Source organism: Thermobia domestica, chromosome 6 (genome assembly GCF_964235325.1).
Source record: "Thermobia domestica chromosome 6, izTheDome1.hap1.1, whole genome shotgun sequence".
Classification (NCBI taxonomy): Eukaryota; Metazoa; Arthropoda; class Insecta; order Zygentoma; family Lepismatidae; genus Thermobia; species Thermobia domestica.
This window is the reverse complement of record NC_137459.1, coordinates 81635320-81661500: the sequence shown is the minus strand read 5'-3', so window position 1 is coordinate 81661500 and position 26181 is coordinate 81635320. Positions and strand designations below refer to the sequence as shown.

Sequence of the window (26181 nt, the reverse complement as noted above, 5' to 3'; positions counted from 1 at the left end):
GGAGACTTACGTAATGTCAGTGCTAATGATTCAAATTGCTTTCGGAAGGACGAACAAGCATATTCGATAAAGATCGGCCTGGTGGTCCGTCTCTAGTGAGTGACGCAACATCGGTTGACAAAGTTAATGCACTGGTGTTGTTCAACCGAAGAATCAAGGTTTGTGAACCAGCCGCTAATTTGAACATGCCCATCACGACAGCACACAAAATAATCCACGCAAGACTGGGATACGCGAAGGTTTCATTGCATTGGGTCCCACAACAACTCGCTGAGAAACATGGCCTGTTGCCTGGATTCTCTGACTCACTACCACAATGAAGAGAACAACTTTCTGTGCCGCATTGTAACTCAAGATTAGAGCTTCGTTCATCACTACACTCCAGAATTCAAGCAGATGTCGGTGGAATGGAAACATCCCACGTTCTTTATGCGGAAAAAGTTTAGGGTTCAACCACTTGCAGCTAGAGTTCTTGTGTCTTTTGGGATCCCACGGGAATTGTGCTCACAGAGATTTTTAAGAAGGGGGAAACAATCAATGCTGCATTTCATTGTCAAACACTAGAGAAAATGAAAGACGTAATTCGCCGCAAACGTCCTGGACTCCTTTCTGCTGGTGTCATTCTTCTGGATGACAATGCTCCTCCCCATTAGGCAGCACTAACACAGACTAAACTTCGAGAAATGAAATATGAAAGGCTACCACACACCTATTAGAACCGTAACCTGGCCCCAAGTGACTTTCACTTGTTTCCTCAACTGAAGTCCCAGCTGCAGTGTCAACGTTTTCAGAATGATTTGGATTTCAGATAGCTGTGTGAAAAGTATTCTCAGTTCTTTGGACCCCGAATTTCTTGCGGATGGGTTTTAAAAACTTGTGTAACGATGGGATAAATGCTTGTGTCGCCTCGGAGATTATCTTGAAAAGTGAGAAAGGGCCATGTTACTTAGTGCAACTTGATTTCTGTCTATACCTAAAGAAATATTTTCTTGGAAACATAGAGAAACTTTATTCCTTGAACGGCCCATATATTATAAATTATGCAATTTATTTTTATTTTTATTTTTATTTTTATTTTTATTTTTATTTTATTTTATTTTATTTTTTTTTTTTTCTAAGAGCGAGAAAGATAATTACGATCTATTTCCTTACCTTGTATTTTGCCCTGATCATCCATGTAATACCACCTGTCTTCGGGTGGTGAAGCTCTGCTTCCTTCATTTTCTTTCATAAATTGAGCAACTTGCTCCATATGTTCTAAGTTGTCCTCCGACATCTGCCGAACCGGCGCCGCAGAGGGCTGTGACGTAGAAAGAGAAAATCGAGACATTATATCCGTTATTTTAGGTGCCATTTATCTTGATACAGAGTGAATCATTTATCTTGACACGACCATGTAGCTTTTAAGTTAATGGACAAATATGAAATTTTGTACTATGCACACATCGACAGGGGGACATTATTTGGCATACCCTCTGATACCACAAGATTAACTGTTGCAAACCCAACATTTTTTTTTTTTTTTTTTATCAAATGCTACTACGTCAGATTATTACATATTTCAAATGCACATGTACAACGAAAACACACAATACTATTATACACTTATCATGCAGTGTTGCAAACTAAAGACGTTATAGTATCAGAAACATCCAAATTTGGTGGCCTCTACAGCAGTGGCAACGCAAATGAGACAGACAGGGTAATGCAATTTCAAAGTCCTTTAAATTCTAATACTATGATAATGACATGATGGCTTTCGAATGAATACGCACAAACTTAAATGGATTGAATATTTGACTTCCTCAAAGGCATTTATTTCGAAAAAGTTGTTTAGATAAGTATCTTACGCAATTGCATAGATGCTTAGGAATAGATGCCGTTTAGAGCAATTTGGTAATATCAAACCGTTCTGGAGATATGGTAAAAATTGTTAAAGCTTGCAACACTGCTTAAAATTATGTAATTCCGAAAACTTATTGTATTTATACCTACCAAAAGGTATTACTGAAATGTTGTAGAAGCAAAATAAACCACTTATTGTTTTACATGTTCCCTCAAATACGCCATTTTAACAGGTATATAAAAGTTTACCATTTTTTTATATCTCCCAAATGGCTTGAGATATGAAATTGCTGTAAACGGCATTATGATCTTTGTATATTTGAAACCATGTAAGTAAATCGATGTGATACTTATGTAAACACGGTTTCGAAATAAAGTCCTTTGAAAAAAAAAAAAAAAAAAGTCAAGTTTTCAATTCATTGTAATCTCAGGGCTCGTAGTGGTCTGGTCTCTTGTAAATAGTTGAAAAGTGACGAAAAAGTGACCAAAAGGTGACCAAAAGCACACGAAAAAGTGACCAAAAGCACACAAAAAATGACCAAAATCTCATCATGCCCCTGTTTTCCTTTGTCAATTTCTCCATCACCTCTTTCTTTGTTGTTTTGTTTCATCTTTTCTTCTTTACTTCTTCTTTTTGAGCTTCCTTCTTTCTTAGGTTTTTTAAGTATGCTTTGTAGTTACGGTAAGCAGAAGCTTCTGAGTAAGTGGAGCCAGTTCTGGCCTATTTCCGAATTTCTTCATCCCAGACATTATATTTAACTCATCATTGACAGTTCTCAAAGCCGTAAAATATTCAAATTCATCACCTACTTTTAAGAACATACAAGAAGCATAACACAAGACGAACATGATGAACCACACAAACACACACACAACGTTGAGCGAAGCGTTAACTATTACGAGAGAAAACTAAAAGACTATTATAATAGAAGAAAGAATAGACACAGAACGGTTCTCAACACCACCGTGAGAGCTTAAGCATACACCAACTATCCACTGTGCTTTAGAAAGAATAGAAGCTGAAGTGAGAATAAAGCTGACTGTTTCACATGTGGCAGCAAGTACTGAAGCTTTCAGAAGAATAATGAGTAACCAGTTTCTGCCTTTTTCCATGTATTCTTATATTTTTCTGAGAAAACTCCTAATACAAAACACAAATCACAGGAAAAAAGTCACTTTACTTCCCCCCCCCCCAAAAAAAAGTAACTTTTAGTAACTAATTTGAAAAAAAAGTAAGTTTTAGTGACGAACTTAAAAAAAAAAAAAAAAGTAACTTTCAGTTAAAAACGTGACTCGCTATGAGCCCTGTAATCTCGTTTCTATTTGTTCAAATACGTCATGATAACCATAGGATTCGACATTAAGGTGCTTTGGACGTCCATCTCACTTGCGTTATTACTGTTGTAGAACTCCCCAAAATTTGCTTGTTTCTCGATATGTGATACTATAGATCCTTAGTTTGCAACACTGCATGACACGTGGTATTGTATGTTTTCGTTTTACATGTAAATTTGAAATGTGTAATTGCTTGACGTAGTGCCATCTGAAAAAAAAATTACAACTTTATGTTCGGTTGGCAACACTTTAAACTTGTGGCACCACAGAGTATGCTCTCCTGCCGATATTTGCATGGCACAAAATTTCAGCATTTCTTGTCCATTAGTTTAGAACTTACAAGATAAATGATCCACCCTGCTTATATAAAAAATGGTTTATGTGTATATTTCAGCACACCTTTGGAACACCTGAGCAATTTCAAACAAAGCCAGTACACGTATGACTTACAATCTGAAAAAAAAAAAAATAATAATAATAATAAAAAAACTGTACGGTAAGACACAGCTACCAGCCTTTCGGGGTGAAGAGGGGGTAATAGGTATAAATGATCAAAAATGACCGATATTAGCGTCGACTTCATAGTTTTCGGGGTCGCTGAAATAAACAGTAACAATTCCGATGCTTCGTAAGTCCCAAGTCCCCTCGGTAACCCCCCCATTAGTAACCCTCGGAAATGCCATGTAAAAATAATCGAAAACGACGTATGCTGGTGTCGAATTCATAGTTTTTCGGTATCACTAAGCTGATTATTAACATTCCCGATGATATTTAAGCGCAAGTTTAGTCGAGAGAGTAGGATACTCCTAAGGAGAGGGAAGGAGATAGTATGTAAACACAATCGAAAACGAGAGATGTTCGAGTCGAATCCATAGTTTTCAGGGTCGCTAAGATGAACGGTGACAGTTCAGATACCGATTAACTCCAAGTTCGGCCTCCATCGGTGATGGACGAGAAAGGCTGAAAAATAAAATGTCCAAAATGACCGAAAATGAAAATGAAATCTTCCAGTTTAACGTCGCACGATTATGCCCTTTAGCCTAAGCGAGACGAATGATTAAGGCAGCTGAATGATGATGGAAGAATTAGTGGAATGATCATGTGGGAGTATCCCGAGAAAACCCACGGACACCATGTGCAAAACGTCAGAAATTAGTATCTAGTACATAGATTCTGGGGATGGTAAGCTGATTTGTGGCAGTCCAAATGACACTTAAGTCCAAGTTCAGGCAAGAACGGGTATATCAGCTGGCTGGGGAATCGACAGCGGTAATTTCCAAGGCGTTGATCTTCGTTATTTATTTATTTCGTTTATTTCTTGATTTTCAACCTTCAAAATCCCTATTCTTCCGTCAGTTGACCTGGGCTTTTCGTTATTTGTTTTACTCAGTCCTTCACTTACAAGTAGTTTACATAAACCTTATTCTCCCCGCACAAAGAACGAGCATTTCAGCCAATGCATCATAAAAATCTGTTATGATTAAAGAGGAACGTAAACTCATTAGTCAATGGCAACAAATTAAAGCTTGCACCGATGGAAATACTAGATATATTCACCTCAATTCCTTTGGATTTAGCGATTACTTGTACTGAGCGCTGGCTCCGTGAAAGCAAATTCAATGATTTGGAAATAGTGAAATAATACAGGGTGTCCGAGAAGTCCTTCCCTGATTACAGACATTGATAACTCAGGCTAGAAATAAGATAAAAATATGAAACTGGTGTTGAATTGTTTACAAACTATAAAAGTTTTTGTCTGTGTTAGGTTTGTTCTGTTTTACCAAGTCTCAATTTTTTTGTTTTAGGTTTGTAGTACGTAAGTAAGAAGCCCAAGAAGCCATGCCAACCAACCAGGAGAAGGCACAGTGTGTCCTGTGGTACCATGAGACACGATCACCAACCACGGTGCAGAGACAGTTCCAGACAACATTTGAGAGGACTCCACCTGATGTCAAGAGCATTAAAGCCTGGTATGAGAAGTTCAAGAACACAGGGTCGGTTGCTGACCTTCCGAGGTCTGGTCGACCAAGAACCTCAGCAGACACGGTAGAGGCTGTGCGGTAGTCTTTTCTGAGAAGTCCTAAGAAATCGGTGCGCAGGGCCTCACGTGAATTACAGATACCAAAAAGCTCTATCCATGACATTTTACACAAACGTTTATTGTTTCGTGCTTACAAAGTGCAACTCGTTCAGGCCTTGTTGCCCGACGACGGTACACGTCGATATGACTTTGCGGTCGAAATGCTATCACGTATTGAGGACGATAATGGTTATCTCAGACGAATTGCCTTTTCCGACGAAGCGACATTCTTCGTCAGTGGAGTAGTGAATCGCCATAATGTACGCATTTGGGGTTCAGAACCCCCAAGGAGGTCAGGGAGTTCACCAGAGGCAGTCCAAAGGTGAATGTTTGGTGCGCGTTATTGCACGATCGAATTATCGGGCCATTCTTCTTCGCTGAGGATACCATCACATCTGCAGTGTACCTGGATATGTTGGCAGTGTACTGATGTGACCAAAACTTTTATAGTTTGTAAACAATTCAACACCAGTTTCATATTTCTATCTTATTTCTAGCCTGAGTTATCAATTTCTGTAATCAGGGAAGGACTTCTCGGACACCCTGTACTTCTTAGAACTGTATCTTAAAGCTAATTATTTTACGTTTAAAAATAAGTAGTATAAACAAATAGAAAGTTTGGTTATGGTTAGCCCCCTTTGATCTCTGCTTGCCAACACTGCCATGAAACCAAAATATTAAGGGGGACTCCTTTAAATATGTTAAATACTATAGATTCACTGATGATTCCTTTTTTCTCTATAGCAGTGATCGCCAAACTTATGAAGCTTCTGAGCTACCGTACCGTTTTAAATCCTACTCTGAGCTACCAACCAAAAGAACTACCAACTTAAAAAAAAAAAAAAAAAAAAAAACTTACATTTGCTTATTGCCTATAAACTTATGGTTGAAAACTTGCAACCGAATCGTTAATGCGATTTACCGAAAATGTCCCCGCAAGCTACTAGTAGCTCGCGATGGACGGTTTGGCGACCACTGCTCTATAGGAATGATAAGGACTTGGAAACACTGTTAGATGAATTTAAAAAATCATGAAAACAAATTTTACAACAAAACTGGTAGATCAAAATACAATTAATTTCTTAGACATTACTACTTATAGGTCAAGGAACAAATTTCATGCAAATACAGGATGGCGTAGGGAAACGGGAAATTTTGAACGTTAGAGGTGGTAACATTGTAGTGCCGGTAGTTGTTTGGAAGCGATACGTGGTTGTTATGAACCTGTTGCCATTTAGTAATCATGCAGCATTTGAATGGTGCGGAACGTGCTATCGCTGTTAGAGCGTTTTATGAGCAAGGTGATATTGTGACTGCCGCGCAATGGGTATTTCGACAGCATACCAGCTAGGACGTCATAGACGTGTCCCATCTGCTCATGTAATTAAACGTGGTTGCGTAATTTTGAGGAAACTAGTTCAGTCTTGAAAAAGAAGCCTCCAGGTGGCGTTCGAACGGTATGTATCCCAAAAAAAACATTGCAGCTGTTCGGGTTTCCATCGAGAGGGGCCCTCGCCGCTCTGTTCGACAACACGCATCTGCGCTAGAGATTGAGCGACGATGCGTACAAAGAATATTGTACGAAGTAAAGTCCCACCTCTATAAGTTACAGATTGTTCAGAAATTACATCTACGAGACCGTGTGTCTCGTACGGAGTTTTGTGACGGGTGTTGGCTAAAATTAATAACATGTGGATGTCAGACGAAGCCCACTTCCACATTAACGGATACGTTAACAAACAAAATTTCTGTTACTGGGCACAGGAAAATTCTTGCAAGCTTTATGAGCGTTCATTATATAGCTTCAAGGTTACAATATGGTGTGCTGTATCATGTCATGGTGTCATTGGCCCTTACTTTCTTGAACGTGTCATTTCAACAACAGTGTATCCGTTCGGTATGTTGATATGCTTGAAACATTCTTTACACCGAGACTCCACGATTTTAATCTTAACATCGAAAACATGAGGTTTCAGCAGGACGGAGCCATGTCACGTATTGCTTGGCAATCGACGGAAACCGTTCGCCAATTGTTTGGAGGGCACATCATTTCACGTAACGGTGATATTTCATGGCCTGCAAGATCCCCTGATCTCAGTGTGTGCGATTTCTTCCTGTGAGAACATCTCAAAGCAAGGTATGCCGGACACGTGCTACAACTATCCATGAACTGAAACAGAGGATTGAAGATGAAATCACTGCCATTCCCCGAGACATGCTACACCGAGCATTCCGAAGTTTCCATAAGAGGCTATTAGAATGTGAACGCCGAAACCGAGCATATCGTTTTGATGTCAGCTTTAAGAAGTGGAGCGACAGTTTGTGACATTTTGTAATGAAAACATAAATTGCATACTGTATACACGCACTTTCGCCAATAAAAAATGTTTTCGTTTCGTTTAATCGTACAAATTACGTTATTTCAAAATTTCCCATCTATAAATTTAGGCAAGTATTTAACCAATTATAAAAATTATTCTTTAGAGAACCGAGCCCTTAAGAGATTCGCTCAGTAACATACTAATGTACACATGCTTACATAGACATGACAAAAAGAAATATAGCAACAAGAATAAAAGAACACCTGAGATGGTCGAAGGAACAAGATCTAGTAGGGTCAGAGTTGTCAACACATCTACTGGAAACTAGACCACCATAAACAAGGTGAAAATACTTCACAAGACGTCTTCACAAATTGAAAGAACTATGCATGAATCATACTTGATTAGAACCAGGAACCCACAATTAAACCAGGATAACTCTGTTTTAGATAAATAATGGGATTACATTATTCAATATGACAAACCACATTATCAATACCACCCAGGAATTCAAAATGTAACTCCTTAACATCTTCAGGGATTTCTTCTACTGATGAAAGGGAAATAGTTGGACTTAGGAAGTGGGAACACTGTAATAATATGGATGCGATAAAAGAAAGTTGTAAATAGTGGGTTCATGATCAAGATCTGCACATTATTGTCTGCTTCCATAATTAGTGCTTAATATTACAGGGATCCTACACAAAATTGAAGAAAGGGCTTGATGATGTACATAGGAAAATTTTGAATTCCAGGAGTTTGGAAAATAAAAAGCAGCTCGATTTTTACATCAAAGTTTCGTCCCTGGACAATTCTAATAAAGGTTACTGAAATATTGGGTAAATAAATCAAAGAAGGCGTACTAAGATAAATATTTCATTTCACTAATTTCGTCATATGATTTTTTCGTATTTTTGTTTTAACTGATCTGCTATCGACTAATCTGTAGAATAGCTACTATAGCGTATTAACTTGGAACTGCACGTTGTTTTGGATATTATGAAATATCTGTAATGAAAGTGGTCTGTGAGCTGTGACTAACATTTTAGCTGTTCTCTTCATCACAACTAAAGAGAATTTAAGAATAGCAGTCTAGCTACTTTCATAAGTCTAGAGCAGAGTATAGAACTAATTCTTGGATGGCTACAAAAATTACTGGAAAGAATTCCGAGGGTTTTTTTTTTTTTTTTTGAGATTTTTTTTTAATTTTTCCCTGATATGTAATCAGCCACACAAACTTCGCCATGTGATATAAAAATAAATAAATAAATAAAATAAAAAACGTAATAAATTTATGAAAAGCTGTTACTATGCATCCTCGCGCTTCTCGATAGCCTTTCTTTTCAACCATATGTTCCTGTAAGTCGCTGTAAAAGTTCTACATAAAGAATAAGTTTATCAAGAGGTCTTATTCTAAATTGGAACCCTTGTATTAAAATAAAAGAATGTATTTATAAGATGATTCGACCTTCATGTGAGTGACAACCTGGTGAATAAGGCTACAGAAAAAATGGATGAAATCGCATAGGAAGAGACGAAACCAACGAAGTATTTCATTTTTCTTGTTCTTTTTCTTTTTCTTTTCTTTTTTTTTTTTTTTTTTTTAATGTTCGTGTTTTTAAGTATCAAGAAGCCCCAAGCGCCGTGTTTCGCGCTAGTACACCTAGCGGTTGAAAGGAAGCTTTTGCATACGTCCGTCATAATGATTGGATTGAATTGATTTGAGTTTAGCGTCCTTTTTAGCAGCAAAACTATATAAGATGTGGATCTACAGTATAACGTGGGGTCCAAACCACATGAGTTCCCGTCGGGAATCGAATGTGATCTCCTGCGCCTGCTAACTATATAGCTATAAAGACGCTCAGTCCATTGTAATGAACTTGTGCAGTGAATTATTTATTCGTAAGGAAGAAAGTACCAAAGGATCCCACAAGTATCAAATTTCGTGCATGAACAAGACCTACCTGAGTTGAGAATGGCTAAAGGATTTTGTTGATGCTACAATGATTTCATTACCTAAGAAGAAGCAAGTAACGAAGTGCAGCGAACACAGAACCATTAACCATATTTCCCATAATGGAAAGATTATTGCGCTAATACTGAATAGGCGGCTGGGAAGTAAGATAGAAGAGATGTTAGAGGAAGATTAATTTGGATTCCGGAAAGGAAAAGGCACCAGAGATGTTATTGGGTTGATAAAATTTATATCAGAACGAGTTCTTGGCGTAAAGGATCAGCTCCGTTTGTGCTTCATCGACTACCAAAAAGCTTTGGACCGGGTCAATTAGACCAAACTTCTGAAAACACTAAAAGAAATCGAGGTCAACTGGGATTCGCAACCTGTACATCCCCTACCTGGGTACAACGAGTGAAGTTGCGCCTGAATGAAGGAGAAGCCAATAGTGTGGAGATTGGAAGAGGAGTCAGACAAGGATGTAGTATGTCGACCCAAATTGTTCAACATTTACTGTGAATGTTTAATGAAGAAAGCATTAATGGGAATTGGACATTTCAAGATTGGAAGATAGATCATTAGCAAGATCAGGTATGGAGATGATACGGTTATTATAGCTAAAACCAAAGGAGGACTACAGGAGATGATTGACAAAATAGTTGACACTGGAAAACTACATGGAATGAAAACGAACATCGAAAATCATGAGAATATCCCGTGGAAACGCGCCCTTACAGATTAAAGTAGAACAGCGAGAACTTGAAGAGGTCGATAATTTCAAGTATCTGGGAAGTATTTTGACAAAAGACGCTTACTGCACCAAAGAGATTAAGATTTACCATAGCCAACGAAGCATTCAACACGAAAAAAAAAAAAAAAAAAAAAAAAAAAGTCACTCTTAACTAGCAAGCTTAATATTGGTCAAGTGCTATATATGGAGTATTGGACTGTATGATTCAGAAAGTTGGAAATTACGGAAGTTAGAGAAGAAATATTTAGAGAGATTTGAAATGTGGTGTAAGAGGGCGATGGAGTAGATAAAATGGACAGAGAGAGCAAGAAACGAACATCTTTTAAAACAGATAGGAAAGAAGAGGACGCTTTCAGCTAGCATCCTTCGTAGAAAGGGCAATTGAATTGTACATATCTTGCGAAGGAATTGTCTTCTTCATACCGCCGTACAAGGAAAGATGGAAGGAAAAATAACACAATTTATAGAAGAAAATATTGGGAGTTAAAAGAGGAAGCTAAAGATCGACGTGGAAGAAACATTTTCAGGCCCAAACCTCTCTCTCTCTCTCTCTCTCTCTCTCTCTCTCTCTCTCTCTCTCTATATATATATATATATATATATATATATATATATATATATATTAAATCATTTATGTAATCAGTATACCGGTATTATGATATATTAATAGAAACAGTTACAATATAAAATTTTAAAATGAAACGGTAAATTATAACAATATCTTATTGTTAATTGTTGCATATTGTAGTAAAACTCTTCATAATACGAAATTTTACAAATATTCTGTGTCCACAATATTTTTAGTCTAAGCTTAACAACACAATGGGTAAATCTAGCAAATCCTAAAACTCTTACACTGATGAAAGCAGCAAAACAAAATGAAAACAAACAAATTGAAAATATTTGAATAACATAAAATGGTAACATTAAATTAAAACATAATGGAATAAATATATTCTTACAGTAGGAATACTTCTTCCAGTTCTCTGCCTTTGGGTATGGTACCCTGTATTGAGGCGACATTGCCTCTTGGAATGCCATAATTATTCTTTGTATGAGGAAGGTGCTTGTTCTGTCATCGCCAGATAACTGCGTGATCCGTCTGCCTATTTCTTTTATAAAGTTAATATCTTCTCTGCCCCATGCACCATTGGATTCAAAATCGACAGTTACAAAGTGATATTTCCCCTCAAGATTACTGTATTTTCTCCTTTTTTCCGTTTCATTTTGGCTGGCTATACTTCCCGCCTGAATCGAAGAAAAGGGGAGATTGGAAGGAGCGAACGTATCTGAACATGTAAAGTCCCAAATTAGCGCTTTACCTCTCTTCCACGGTAACAGTCATCCCATCTAGTCTTTTTCCTTCTATTCTGCTACACCCAATGGGTTCTCTTATTTCCATATATACTACTATATATATTCATTAGTCGACCTCTCAAAAGGCAGAATACTTATTAATAATAATAATATTCAACAGTTAGAATAATAATTGTTTGTTACATCTTGTTCCACCATTTACGCTATTGATTAGTTTCATGGAGTCAATGTGACTGGAAAATAGTCTGATTCTGAAAGTTCAATGGAAACATTAGTGAAGATGTCGTTGTTCAGTTCAGCAGCCTTTGAACCGCTGACAGTCAATCATACATTTATATATACATATCATCCCTAGATTTTTAGTGCTGTTAAAATCATTGGAATGTTTTTACCCAAATATTTTTCTGTTGTTATTCGAATATTCGTTTTAAATGTTCAAACAATTATTTGAATTTTAATAGCATGATTTATTATACTGGTGTAGATTTAAAAGAAAGGAAAAAAAAAAATGCAATTAATAAATGAAATGGTTACGTTAGGAATTAGATTTCTGGGCTGTCGCATCTATGGCCATGTTAGCCCGTCACACATATGAGGGATGACGTCCCTCAGGAATCACACTATCCGGGGAAACGGAAGGAAGAAAGGATTGGAGAACGAAGTGGCCTAGGACTATTATTTTAGGTACCATCCCAGCATTTGCTTGGTGAGAATGAGGAAAACCCAGGAAAAACCTCACTCAGGATGGCTGGACTGAAAATGCTGTTACACTTTTTCTACCGAGTGTCCCCAAAGAGTGTTAGCGACTACGCTACGCGGAGCCAAATAAATGAAACGCTACATATATTATATGTAAGGGCCAACTACATTCATTTGTTTGCACTTATTAGTTCGGTACTTACCTTGATATTTTAACTACAAATACATCTACAGAACAAATATCGTAAGTTTTTGACCAGTAAAGTTTCATACTTACGGAAAAATGTTTATTTAAATAAGCTGTTATATGACTTACCAGTTTTTCCCGAGGAACTATAGCACCAGAATTGAAATCACATGTGACGGATATCAAGTCACATTCCTCGACATGTGTATACATTTTGCTACCAGGAATAACGCTGCCGCAATACTGGCAAGACTTCATCAAAGATTCTTCAGGTGTTTTCCCAGGTATTAATGTACAATTACATATCTATAAATATAGAAAACAAAGAAATGTAATAACTTTTACATCCTACGGTTATACCCTGTAAGCTAAAGGGGACATATAGTGATATGGGAAACAAAGACATGCATGCATGAAATTCAAATAATATCAAGCTTAAATTTTGCATAGAAGGAAATAAATTATTTCTCACATATTTGGTAACACTGTTACCTTTATAGGGAGACAAAACCTACAGAACGTTAGGTTTGAGTTTGTTAAGAATTAGAATTATTAATAGAATTATAAAGGCATTTTCTTGTATGATTTATTATCTTTATGCCCTCGCTAGGAATTCAAGTTGTAAAAAGTACTACTGCTAGTTTATATTTAATAGTGTCTAACGCTACGAGGCTTGTCATGAAAGTAAAGATACAAATGGAAACTAATATATAAGAAATGTATTTGACATAACGGAAGATACATTGGTAGAGAAGCTATTTCTCCACGTAAGTGTTAGCATTGTCCAAACATCTGCCCAAACCCGGAAGAAGTTTTTGTATCCCAGAATCATAAAAATCCGACGCCTGTATCGAAACCACGTTGACTTCTTCCTGATCTCATCATCGCTGTCAAAGTGTTTTCATCCAAGATGTTTCTTTAATTAAAGGAACAGATAGCAGCCGATGGATGCGAGGTCGGGACTGTGTGGTGGATGTTCAAGGACATCCCATTGAAAATCTGCAAGCAACTCCTTGGTGACATTTGCTGAATAGGGCCGGACGTTGTCATGAAATGAAAAAAAAAAAAAAGAATGAAATCTCTAAGTTTAACGTCCCACGATTATGCCTTTTAGGCTAAGGAAGATGATGATTAAAGCAAGTGAATGATGATGGAAGAATATGTGGAATGAGAAAGTGGGAGGAAACGGGAGTACCCCGAGAAAACCCACGGGCATGATGTCCACTACAAGCTTATTTGGCCGGGGATAGAACAGGGACCCCACGCACCAGAGGTAAGCGCTGTACCACTGAGCCATCGTGCCCCCGGGCGTTGTCACATATAAAGCGGATTCCACGTGACAATATGCCTTTTCTTTTGTTTAGAATAACACGACGAAGATGTTTCAAAGTTTAGAAGTATGGTCAGCATTAATTTGTTGCTGTCGTCACATTTAATTCATACACTAACAAATTTTTATAGTTTTTCATCGCATTTTCATTAAAATAAATGTATTTCTTAGTTGTGATCAAGTGACGTTATAGTGGCGCATTTCACATAGGTACATAATCAGCGAAGAGTAGTAGTAATACAACTTAGTTTCTTATAATACAGATGATTTAAGTTTAATTTATCAAAATTTTTTAAATTAAGTAATCAGCCGTGTTTTCAAAGCGGTATTTTTATTACATTTCAATGGTTTTTACTTACGACGTATAGATTAACTGAGTAAAATTGAACAGAATATAGTATTGTTTTTTTTTTTATTTTTATTTATTTATTTTATTTTTATTTTTTTTTTTTTTTTATCAGTTCCCATATATTTAAGTAGGCGTTGCCCTTTTCACATACATATAACTTCCTCTAGTGGACGGAAAAGACAATAGTTTTAGAGAAGGATTAATAGATACGAAGAAGGACGAGTACGTAAGTTGTTTCACGTGCACTAGAAAATACATATTTTAACAGTTCATTCAGTCACAAGGAGAAATAGTGACAGTTATCATATTTTATTAAGATTTTTTAGAAGAGATTTCCAGTCGAATTAACATTCCAAAGTTATTGCTTCAAATAAGTAATTTGATATCATGGCTGGAATTTGCATAATAACAGCTTTCAATGTTTTAGAACTATCGAAATACCGAATTGAAGTAATCTGGTTCCAGTTGGGCTTTAATCAGCAGATATTGTGCAATTTAAAGTATTTTCCCAAAGTTTGAACATGCAGTGTGGATCTACAGTAAATTTTACTGACAGTTTTATGATTTTACACATGAGCAGCTGTCGTTTTTTAGCCTTTGCATTATCCATAGCCAATGTCTGGCATTTGTTCTATCCATAATACACTATAATATAACGTGTAACACGTGCAAAATGATAAATTATGTCACAAAAATTTTGTCTTCGATCACATAAACTTGTTTTCATACTCAAATCTGGAGCAAAAAGATCGTGGAAATGTCTAAATTTATCGTTTAATTTATGCTACCAAAAGGTGCATGCTGTGTTGAGGTCTACATGCAACTAAGTCTGCAGTGCCATTTCACATTCTAGATTATCTAAAAGGACAACAAAATGGAATGAGATACACAGGTGTAGATATTTTTTTACGAGATTCTGAATGCATTTTCTGATTTATTCAGTAATTTCTTTTGAGAATTACGAATCAACATGTTATTTCTTTGTGGTATAAATAACTATTTCAATTTCCCATCAACAGTAATAAATAACTATTTTGCAGTCAAAGAGGTCTATATTTGTTTTGTTTACGTATGAATGCTGATTTAAGTAATTAGAAAATGAACGACTAATTTCTTCGTCGTAATGTAAATGTGCGTGACTTCAGTGTGAATATAAACGCATTGATAATTCGTCGAATAGCTGAATTACGATTTAATTTAGTTATGGATGATGTATTCCTTGAAATAAAATATAAAATGATTTTATTTATTTAGGATTTGGTCATTGCAAAGTATACTAGTACTGCTGATTAACACAGAATTTTATAGCTGACAGATATTCATTTTTGTGTAGTTAATTTCTACAGGGATTTTGTATAATATTGAATTACCAGCAAAGAAAAATAACTATATTGTATTATTTTCTGGTTTATTCAGCAATAATTTCAAATATATTGGAAAATAAATACATATGGTAACTAATTCTGTTTATTTCGAGTTTCGATAAGTAGTGAATTATTTCCTGACATCTGTTAGCAAACACAGTAAATTGGCTTTTAGTAAGTGTTCTCGGGTTATTAGTTAAGATACTGACATCCGTTGTTTCGAATGCAGACATTGCATTTGTCTTCAGGGATTGTGATGAAGAGACCGGAAATATGGAGCATATATATATGGTGACTACTTAGGGATGCAGTTATGAAAGGGGGCTTGTGATTGGCTGAGGGAAATGCTGGCTCCTGGTTGGTTGTTGTTATTGCTACGAAGCTGGAGCTCACCTCGTCTCTAAAGGTATAGGTCGTTCGCCCGCTAGTACAGAAAAATGACAAAAAGTGAGGAAAAAAGAAAAAAAAAAATGAAAATCAAAAGTTCGGATTCTGACTCGATTACGCGTGAATTGGATAAATATCTTCCTTAGATGTGTTTATGACATCACAAGGGAACGGTATTTCTTCCACTTCTAGACCCTATTGACAGATTATTATTCAAACTTTACTTAAAAAAAAATAAATTAAAAGTGTACTTTGCGTTAAGAGGAGTTCTTCCAGCACTGCCTGCAACATGATGTCAAAGGTTATATACTTGCCGCGTTCAGTTGGTCACCAACCGGTTTCCTTTGTACTCAAGCAGAAAATTTACCCTAACCACCTTCATAATTAATACTCCAAACAAGCCATAAACGACACGTGTGTGGTGTCAGTGATGCGTTGTTGTCAAGACTAAACTTATATTAACAATGGATACATTATGTTAATATGTATCAATATTAATAATAATAATATCACTAATGTAAGAAGCATTAAAACAATCTAATATAGTAGTATGGACAGGGGCGGATTAAGGATGGGCTTATGGGGGAGGCAATGAAAGTTTCTAAGCTTTTTTTTTTTTTTTTTTTTTTGATTGAGTTTCTACAGCACTGGTGCCTGTACCGTTAGGGAGGAGGGTGGAGGCGAATGACTTCGCCATACCTAAATCCGACTATAAGTACGGAACTACAATATAAAAATCAAACGTGTTGGGTAAGTATGTGCTACATGGAATTTAACATGTTTGGTTCGCACACACGTTATATTTATGGAGGTTATATGATATCAACAATATGCTACATTTGAGAGTAAAATAAGTGCACATCATGAAATTGATGACTGATTTCTCTTTTCATGACTTCGTGTACAAATTGAAATGTAGAGACAATATAATAATAATAAAATATTTTCAATGGACACTGGCACTAGATTTAAAACTTTTATTAATATGCATAGGAATAAATTAACATACCTTTACCCATCGTCATTATTATCCCCTATATGAATTACAAAGCCTTCCAGACTGATGTCTCTATCGTGGTTCATGCATTTTTCTTCAATTTTCATTGTATGGATGACCCACGAGGACCAAACCTGAGAGTCATTTTTTTCTGTTCCGTCCCGACACACAGTGGCATTCGTGTTGTTTCATGAAGGAAACAATATCCTGTAATTTAGTTTTCACCAGTAGACGCGAATGATAGCTGGTGTTGTCCATGACAGTGGCACACTTCTTATTTAGATTTTTAATAAACAATTTTCGAAGACCTGTGCTGTCATTTCGTCATGACTAACGGCTTTGCAGTCACCAATCTTTTTACTCGATACATAAAGGCAATTTGGAACCCACTCCTCACTAGTTCCTGCACGGAGCACGATGATACGTTTCCCTTGCGCTGACGGAGATTTCAAAATACAATTACAGGTGCTGTCATCCCAGCCCTTCCGTATAGCCTCCTGACCGAAGTTATGTAGTCTGAGCAGGTACCGATAACGCCAAGCAACAACCCTAGCCGATTCCATCACTAGATTCCTCTTTTTAAGGCGGCGAAAACAAAATCCAAGTTTTCTCAGGAGCTCTTGGAGCGTAGTTTCGTCATGGGAAAAGCTAGATACTTCCTTCAAATGTTTCAATAGTTCACCTACAATTGGCGATTGTTCCTTGCTATAAAACCGATTAATCTCTCTCCTAATTATGCCACACGAAAAATAGTCCAGTTTATTAAATTTCACTTTTCCGATTGCTCTCTCTTTATGGTGTGAATAGACTTTTCAGTACAATTTTTCGCCTCTTTTCCTGTCTAATTTCAGAATTTTAGCTATTTCTGAAATTGGCCCTTTTCCCAAATTATTTGTTAAACATAATTATACACATTGTACACAAATGTCTGACTCTGTTTCAAGTTTGTGCTGTTAGGGATCCGAAGGATCATGCGCAGCAAACTTTGGGGGGGGGGGGATTATTATGTCATTTGTATCTCAACGTGTCCATATATTTTATGAAGTAACGATTAACAATCAACAAAATTACGAACGAAAAAAAAAAAAAACTAGAACAAAAGTACACAAAAACAACAGAAGCAAAAGTAATGAAAAATTAATTAAACAGAACCCGACAATCAAAAATCGCACACGCACTATCTTTCTGCTTAGACTACACTGAAGAATCAGTAAGCAAGAGGGTGAAAATTGCAACATAGCTTTCTTTTTCAGGGTTTGAGTACAAAACCTCGCGGCGACAACCTCGCGGACCAAAACCTCGCCTCCCAAAACCTCGCAGCCCAAAATCTCGCCTGGCCAAAACCTCGCGGGACAAAATTTCGCCTGGCCAAAACCTCGCCGGGCCAAAACCTCGCCTGGCCAAAACCTCGCGCCCCAAAATATCGCCATACCCAAAATCTCGCCTGACCAAAATGTAAATGTTCCAACAGATGATAAGGATGACGGTATAAAAGACGCTGTTTCAGAAGAAGTAGCACGGGTATTTGACCAAGTCCCGCGATACCATATGAAAATTCTATTTCTGTATTAGAGGATTTCAATGTGAAGGTAGGGCGACAGGATGTTTTTAAACTGGTTATAGGGAAAGAAAATCTGCATAAGGAAAGTAATGACAACTAACGGGGTTAGTTTCGTGAACTTTGGAACATCCAAAAAACTTAAAATTTTAACAAAAATCTAATAATATTTATGAAAGTATGAAATAATATATGAGTTTTTACGACGTCCCTTGATTATGTCCTGTAGGTTAAAGGAGACGTAGATGACCAGGATGAAGGAAATGATCAAATAAAGAAAGTGGGAGGAAACGGGAATAACCCGAGAAAGCCCACGCACACGATCCTTTGTATCTTATTATTATTATTATTATTATTATTTGTAATGTGGAATTGCATATTAAGAAACTCATTGGGTAAATTTTAAAGAAAAGTTTCATTCGCGGCGAGATTTTGGGCGGCGAGGTTTTGGCCCGGCGAGATTTTGTCCCGCGAGGTTTTGGCCGGTGAGATTTTGGGCGGCGATGTTTCGGCCGCGAGATTTTGTCCGTATCCTCTTTTTCAGCAGGTCAACTGGAAGACTACCCTTAACTCGAAGGACTTGTTGAAATATCCCTCTTATGTAACAAGGAAACATGTGGTCTTCATCAATAGTGCTCCGCTTCCTTTGAAGCCGCCTGAGGGCGGTTTGGCCGCGCCTGCAATATGTGATGAGATTGCTGCCTCCGATCAGGGACAGAAAGAAAGTGTTTCGAAAAAAAATATATATATATATGAAATAAAATAATCAGCTTAACGTCCCACCTTATGCCCTTTATGCTAAGGGAGACGGATGATTTAGGCAAGTGAACGATGATGGAAGATCTGGTGGAATGTGAATGTGGGAGGAAACGAAAATACCCGAGAAAACCCACGGACACAATGTTGTCTACAACGAACTTATTTGACCGGGGATCGAACCAGGTATCCCAAACACCAGAAGTAAGCGCTGTACCACTGAGATACTATGTTTCCCTGGAAGGTGTTTCGAGAGTTACCAACTGAAGAACCATAATAGGTAAGTACTCCGTCCATAACCAAACTTTATTGGTTTTACGTCAGTTCGCACTTTAAATTTGCCCATTGATTACTGTACTTTAGTTGAACGCAATCTATGTTGAACCGAAGAAGATTTTCTATTATATTTTCTTTTATCATTCTTTTATATATAAAGTGATCCAATAAGAATTGCTGACTATGGACCTGAACTGACGTTAATCGAAAAAATGAAAATACTAGAGCTTACACGCCAATCAGCTACTCTACAAAAATGGGCTGGAATTTTGTTCCTTGATAAATGTATATATGGAAATCACTAACAAAAACTGCGTAATCGCTTCGCTTCGTATATTTTTTGTAGTTTATTTCCATGTAGTTTCCTCTTTACATATAAAGTGCTGAATACCTATGCATATTAGAAGTTTACCAGATGTATACTAGTTAAGATTATGACAGATTTACTTTTAGTTTCTAATAAAGTTAAAAATTCCTATTCTCTTTGTAAATACTGCTGCATTTTCCACGTTAACGAAAACGGAACTTAGAAATTGTCAATGAAATCATCGAGATTTACTTTTTTAAATTATAACCTGCTTATTTTTTTTTGTTTTTTAAATACTTTTCTTGAAGTATATATATAATATTTCTTCACCTGTTTAGATGCTCATGTCTCGATTATGCCCTGGGGTTAACGATGTAAAACACCTACACTACCTCTACTTTTTTAGCCCATTGACATATGTATATTGAGTTCTAAAGAAGATCGGTTGAAATGGAAAGATCGAAGACTCATAAGAAACTTATATATGAACCAACAAGTAAGTTTTAGGATAGGGGAACAACTGACGGAAGAGAGTGCAATTGGAAGAGGAGTTGGGCAAGGATGCTGTCTCTCGATAACATTATTTAATATCAATCTAGAAGAGATAGTGAAAAAGAGCCTACATGATGAAGATGGCATTTCGGTAGGAGGTAGAATGATCGGATGCATAAGATTTGCAGACGATATGACGCTTGTTGCAGAATCAGAAAAGATAATCAATAAAATGTTAGAAAAAATGAGAAAGGGCTTTGAAGAATATGGGATGAAAATAAATGTTAGAAAGTCAAAAGCCATAGTGATTGGGACGAAGCGGTCTGTGTCAAATATAAAAGTGGAAGAGGAGAAAATAGAACTGAATAGTTTTCGATATCCGGGTAGTATTCTTAGTAATCACATGAAGTGTGAACGTGAAATAAAAGCAAGGATAGGAATAGCGAAAGAAGCCTTTAGGAGGAAGAAAAATCTGTTTTGTGGAACCTTGAATAAAGAGTTGAGAAAAAGACTTATAAAATGCTTCGTGTGGAGTGTTGTACTGTATGGAGCGGAAACATGGACATTACGAAAAAGTGATGAAAAACGACTGGAAGCCTTCGAAATGTTGGTGTGGAGAAGAATGGAAAGAATTAGTTGGGTTGGGCGCAAGGCGAATAAGAGGGTAAGAGGGAAAAGAACACTTTTAGGTATTATAGAGAAGAGAAAGAGAAACTGGTTGGGACATTGCCTGAGAAGAAACTGTATCACGAGGGATGTGTTAGAAGGTATGGTGGCAGGAAAGAGAGGGAGAGGGCGAAGGAGACTATAATTAATGGATGATATTAAAACAGACAGATCATACGAGAAGACGAAAACGTTAGCGGAGGACCGTGGAGCATGGAAGCTTCTCATCTATGGCAAGTGACTTGTCAATAAGGGCAGAATATCTATGATGATGATTAATATGGACAATTATTTTTTTTTCTGTTTTCTTTGAAATGAACTAGAACTTTATTGATATGATTGTACAGATTTCTTCTTTAAGTCTAAATAAATGTCCTTTGGTTTTTCAAAATGAATGTGCAATATACAGAGTGTTACAAAACAACACCGACAACGTTTGGGAGGTGATTTCTGACACCAAAATAAGATAAAAAGTATAGACCAACCTGGGTGCACAAATGCTTTCTTTTGGAGTTATAGGTTCCCGAAAACATGAAAAAATGCATTTTAAAGGTCCATAGCCCCAATACTGTGGTACCTAAAATAGTCGGGTCAAAACTTTATTTACGAAGTACTATGTGCCCTATCCAAATATCAATGTTTCAGAATCCTGCAGAACTTCCCCAACAATTTTTACGGAGGTAGTTGGTGAGTACTTCAAATTAAATGCCCGTAGCCGAACTTCCTCTATAAAAATTGTTGTGAGAGTACTTTAGGATTCTTAAATATCGGTTTTTCGATAGCGCACATATTAGCTCCTAAGTGAAGTCTTGACCCGAGTACGGTAGGTCCCATAGTTTTGGAGCTATGGATTTTTAAATTTAATTTTTTCATGTTTTTGGCAGCCTACAACTCCGAGAGGAAGCATTTGTGCACCCAGGTTGGTCTATACTTTTTGTCTTATCATTGTTTCAGGAAATATTTTTCAAACGTTGTCGGTTTTGTTGTGAAACACCCTGTATATAAATTTAATGATTCTTAAATTAAATCTGATTGTTTAATATTAAAATTATAAAAAAGGATTTTGACGAAGGGGCATTTAATTACATTTGAAGATGAAATGAATAAAATCACATAATTACAATCCTAGTTATTTTGTTTTAAAAGTAAAATTAGTGCACCATATAAATTAATAGATTAAAAGCAAAGATGGCTCATTTAACACCCAAATCAAAACTCGTAGCCACGGTCGCTAAAGGCAACCATACTGGGCTCTCTCTCCTAGCTTTCATTCCAAATACTCAATTACATCTATCATTTAAAAGTGAATAAGTAATATATATTCTATATAAATAGTTGTTTTGCTTAGAGCTGGTAAGTATCTAAAACTAAACCAGCAATAATATATATTTACATTCTTTCCCATGGGCACGTTTTCTTTCCTTCGAAGACGACTGCTCTTCTTTCTGCGCAGGAAGGTTTTATCCGTCTCCATGTTCGCTGACTGAAACTTTTAATAATTGCCGAAACCAACGAAAATCCTATAATAATAATAATAATAATAATAATAATAATAATAATAATAATAATAATAATAATAATAATAATAATAATAATAATAATAATAATAATAACAACAACTTTATTTTAAGTGCTATGAACAGCTTATAGGCAAAAATACAGCACTGTGTTAAAACCATTATTCAATCATTTTACACAAACCAGAAAATTTTTAGTATAGAATGACTATTAAAGCAGGTTAAGGCCTTTGTCAGAAGGTTAATATATTAAAATTAACGTTCAAACTGATATACAAAACAAACAAACAAAAAAGTCAATTTCATAATATACTATTAACAGAACTATGCAAATTAGTCTCATTTAACTACCATTTAAAAGAATGAATCAACCTTGCTTAAGATTGCTTAATAATAATAATAATTTCGTGAAAAATTAACAGTTGTCTAAATAGAAGTAAACTCACCTCTGTGTCTCGCGAAAATTCTTGGTTTATTGTACCTAGCTGTGATATGGATTCGCTCTGGAACCCTTGTAAACACCATTTTTCACTGTTGTACACAGTGGCGTAGGGAAGGGGGGGCCCAGAGGGGCCGGGCCCCCCTCAAAGAGGTCCGACAATGTACTTTGGTACTTTGATGTTTGTAATTTTTTATATATTTTTATGTTTATATATTTTTTTGTTTGTAATTTTTCTATATGTGCCTATAACAGCACTTGGGCCCCCCCCAAACACACATCCTGGCTACGCTACTGTCAGTGGCGTAGGGAAGGGGGGGGCCGGAGGGGCCGGGCCCCCCCCAAAGAGGTCCGACAATGTACTTTGGTACTTTGATGTTTGTAATTTTTTATATATTTTTATGTTTATATATTTTTTTGTTTGTAATTTTTCTATATGTGCCTATAACAGCACTTGGGCCCCCCCAAACACACATCCTGGCTACGCTACTGGTTGTACATGCTTAATTACATAATAATCTAAGTGAGAAGTGGTTGAAAGGTGGTCTCGTAGATGATATGTAAGCAAATCGATCAGTAAGAAATAGCGCTAACAAGGGTTCCAGAACGAACTGTACAATAAACCAAAAATTTTCATGGGATACAGAGATGAGTTTATCATTTTTATAGGTTTATAGCCCAGTGGCTTCTAACCTTTCTGAGTGATGACACACTTTATTGAACGGCAATGATATCACAACCAACTTACTTTATTTTTGTGACATACATACAAAGTGTTTTTTCCACTATCCCCGCTTGTGTGTATATCCACCGTCATTGACGCGCTTTCTCATTCGAACGCACCTTCTCGCTGTCTCTCGGCTCCCCTCCTGCTCTGATTCGGTTAAATTAGTGCTTTTAGTGGCCACTTAGATTTATGTTTTTACGTTAATTTGTGTTTTATACACAATAGATTTTATGCTATATATGCACACGCTGTAGTTATATTAAACCCTCCTAAAGTCAATCTGCACCTACTAATGCAACTATTTTCTTAAGAAACACTTTCTAAGACATTAAGAGTGCATTTCCTGCTAAGTAATAAAATTCATATTTCATGAATATAAGTTTCCGCCTCCAATCCCCCTCTAAATGTTCACTTATATAACACTAGAAGAATTTCGTTACAGTTCTGGATGGAAACAGGTAAAGGATTCACTGTTTCCGTTATTTCTGACTAATTCTGCGCAGTGATATAATAGATGAATGTGTATCTAGTGGAAAGCAAAGAAAGCATAACAATAAGAAATATTTGTTCAATAGTTTAGAATGAACGGTGGAAATGGAATAGGAGTAATTTTAGATAACATACATTAAAATAAAAACAAATAGTAATACAACGTGAAAAACAGGTTCTTGTGGGTCTAATCCGGGGCCGCCATCCGCGGAAGATTAGCCGTGTGCTCTTTACCACGTAGTACTCTATATGGAAGAAATGTACAAAGTGAACATACAAGTGTCATAAATGTCACATCCGAGGCATGTGTTTCTGCCACATAGAATGCACTTCCACTAACCTCGTTTATGCGTGTTCCCCCTCTGGCTGGCGCGCCTGCTCCCTACGGGTGTATACTCCCACGCGTCCTGCCCTGACTTGGTTAAATATCATTCGTGCTTTCTAGCAGCCAACTACAACAAATTGGTTGGTGTTACTAGGTTGATTCGTGTTTTATACCGAGCCCTCCTATAGTTAATCTACACCTAGCAATGTAACTCTTCCCTTAAAATAACTTTCTGAGGCAGTAAAAGCACATTTCGTGCTAGGAGACTAATATTTCATGACAGTAAACATACCCCACTTCCTTAAGGGCAGTATCTTCACTTTTTTACTGTTTAATATCTACCTTTGACAGCTGCCAAACTAATTGCTTGTAAGTGTGTTTTGAAACAAGTGCTCAGTTTTTGCTGCAAATTGTCCAAATTTCCGTACCCTCACTCTTAACCTGCCTTTTTCTCCCCGCTGACTCACAAAAAATTATAGATACTAATCTATATATTTTAAAAACTCACAACCATTAATAACGAAAACTAAAATAACTATTTCAAATCTTAGGTCAGTTAGTACATGTGAAAACTGATTCCCTTTAGCAAGTTTCGGATGAAGAGATATTTCATTTTTAAAATATTAATTGTTATCGTTTATAATCAAAAGTATTTTTTTGTTTTTAAATAAGTGAAGAACGTCTTTAAACATTCATGCTTATGTTAAAAGGTGGTAAATACTTACTTAAACATGAATTACTTATGAAAATCCTGAAATTTTTCCAATTCTATTCATTTAAATCTCGCGTCGAAATCATAGCAAATTGACGCGAATGGTCTTATGGGTAATCGTCTGCTCAGTTGCTATGGAGACAAAATAAACAAAGCATTGCCATAACCGTTACCTCGGTTGCTATGGAAACGAAACAAAGTGTTGCCATAAGACCGTTTAATATGAAAACTATCAGCAGTATATAGAACTTTATGCTATTTTTTAAAAAAATATTAATTACGGTACAGTTTATAAGTAATAATAGAACGGTAGTATGAGATATCTTAAAATTATATTTCATTATAAAAATCAAGGAAAATATTTATTTATAATTAAGAATTCCCTTCTAAAGTAGGTTACCTGAAAGAGACGAATTACATAAACGGGCACATTCCGTAACGGTTTGTGTAAACGAAACGCAAAATCTGCAGTGTTATGATAATAGGCATAGCAGATATAATTGATTTTTGCACTTTGAATTTCGTTTAAACTTTTTTGCTGAGGCAGGTATAGAATGGGCCTCAAATTGCACTATACTCTAAACTGAAATTAATTTTATAATTAGAAGATACTTTCTTCTAGCTATTGTAGTGATGAGCGTCAGAGTCTTGGTCTTGCAGTTTTTGCAAGTGTCTTGCATGCAAGATTTAGGCCAAGACCAAGACCAAAACTCCTGCGCAAGAGTCTTGCACAAGTACCGATACTACTTGATTTTTTTAAATATTTTATAGAATGTAAAAAAGGGGGGAAATCATTACATCTTTCACTTGAATTTCTTGACTTCAGTAAAAATGTCGCTGGAGTTATGTGTTCCCAGTAAACTATGCAATCCGTGTGAGCCGATCAGCCCCTGTAGCATATAGCTACAGTATATGATTTTCTGAATCGGTTGTTCGCGTTTTCTAGTTTTTACTCGTTTTCAAACCACATAGGTGCCATACTAATCAAAGCTTGTTGCACA

The 26181-nt window shown here is 36.4% G+C and overlaps 1 protein-coding gene across 3 annotated transcripts in view; it reads right to left on the bottom strand.

Moving 5' to 3' along the window:
• Positions 1 to 25328, bottom strand: part of LOC145688075 (uncharacterized) — a 100678-nt gene extending 75350 nt beyond the window's left edge. For all 3 annotated transcript variants that reach the window (XM_081761796.1, XM_081761797.1, XM_081761798.1), the window contains exons 1-4: positions 25194 to 25328; positions 22365 to 22491; positions 12619 to 12795; positions 1153 to 1300 (exon numbers count right to left, since the gene is read on the bottom strand). In XM_081761796.1, the coding sequence (XP_081617922.1) occupies positions 1153 to 1300; positions 12619 to 12795; positions 22365 to 22445 (406 nt within the window). In that variant the 5' untranslated portion in view covers positions 22446 to 22491; positions 25194 to 25328. The remainder of the gene's footprint in view (positions 1 to 1152; positions 1301 to 12618; positions 12796 to 22364; positions 22492 to 25193) is intronic.
• Positions 25329 to 26181: the final 853 nt, after the last annotated feature.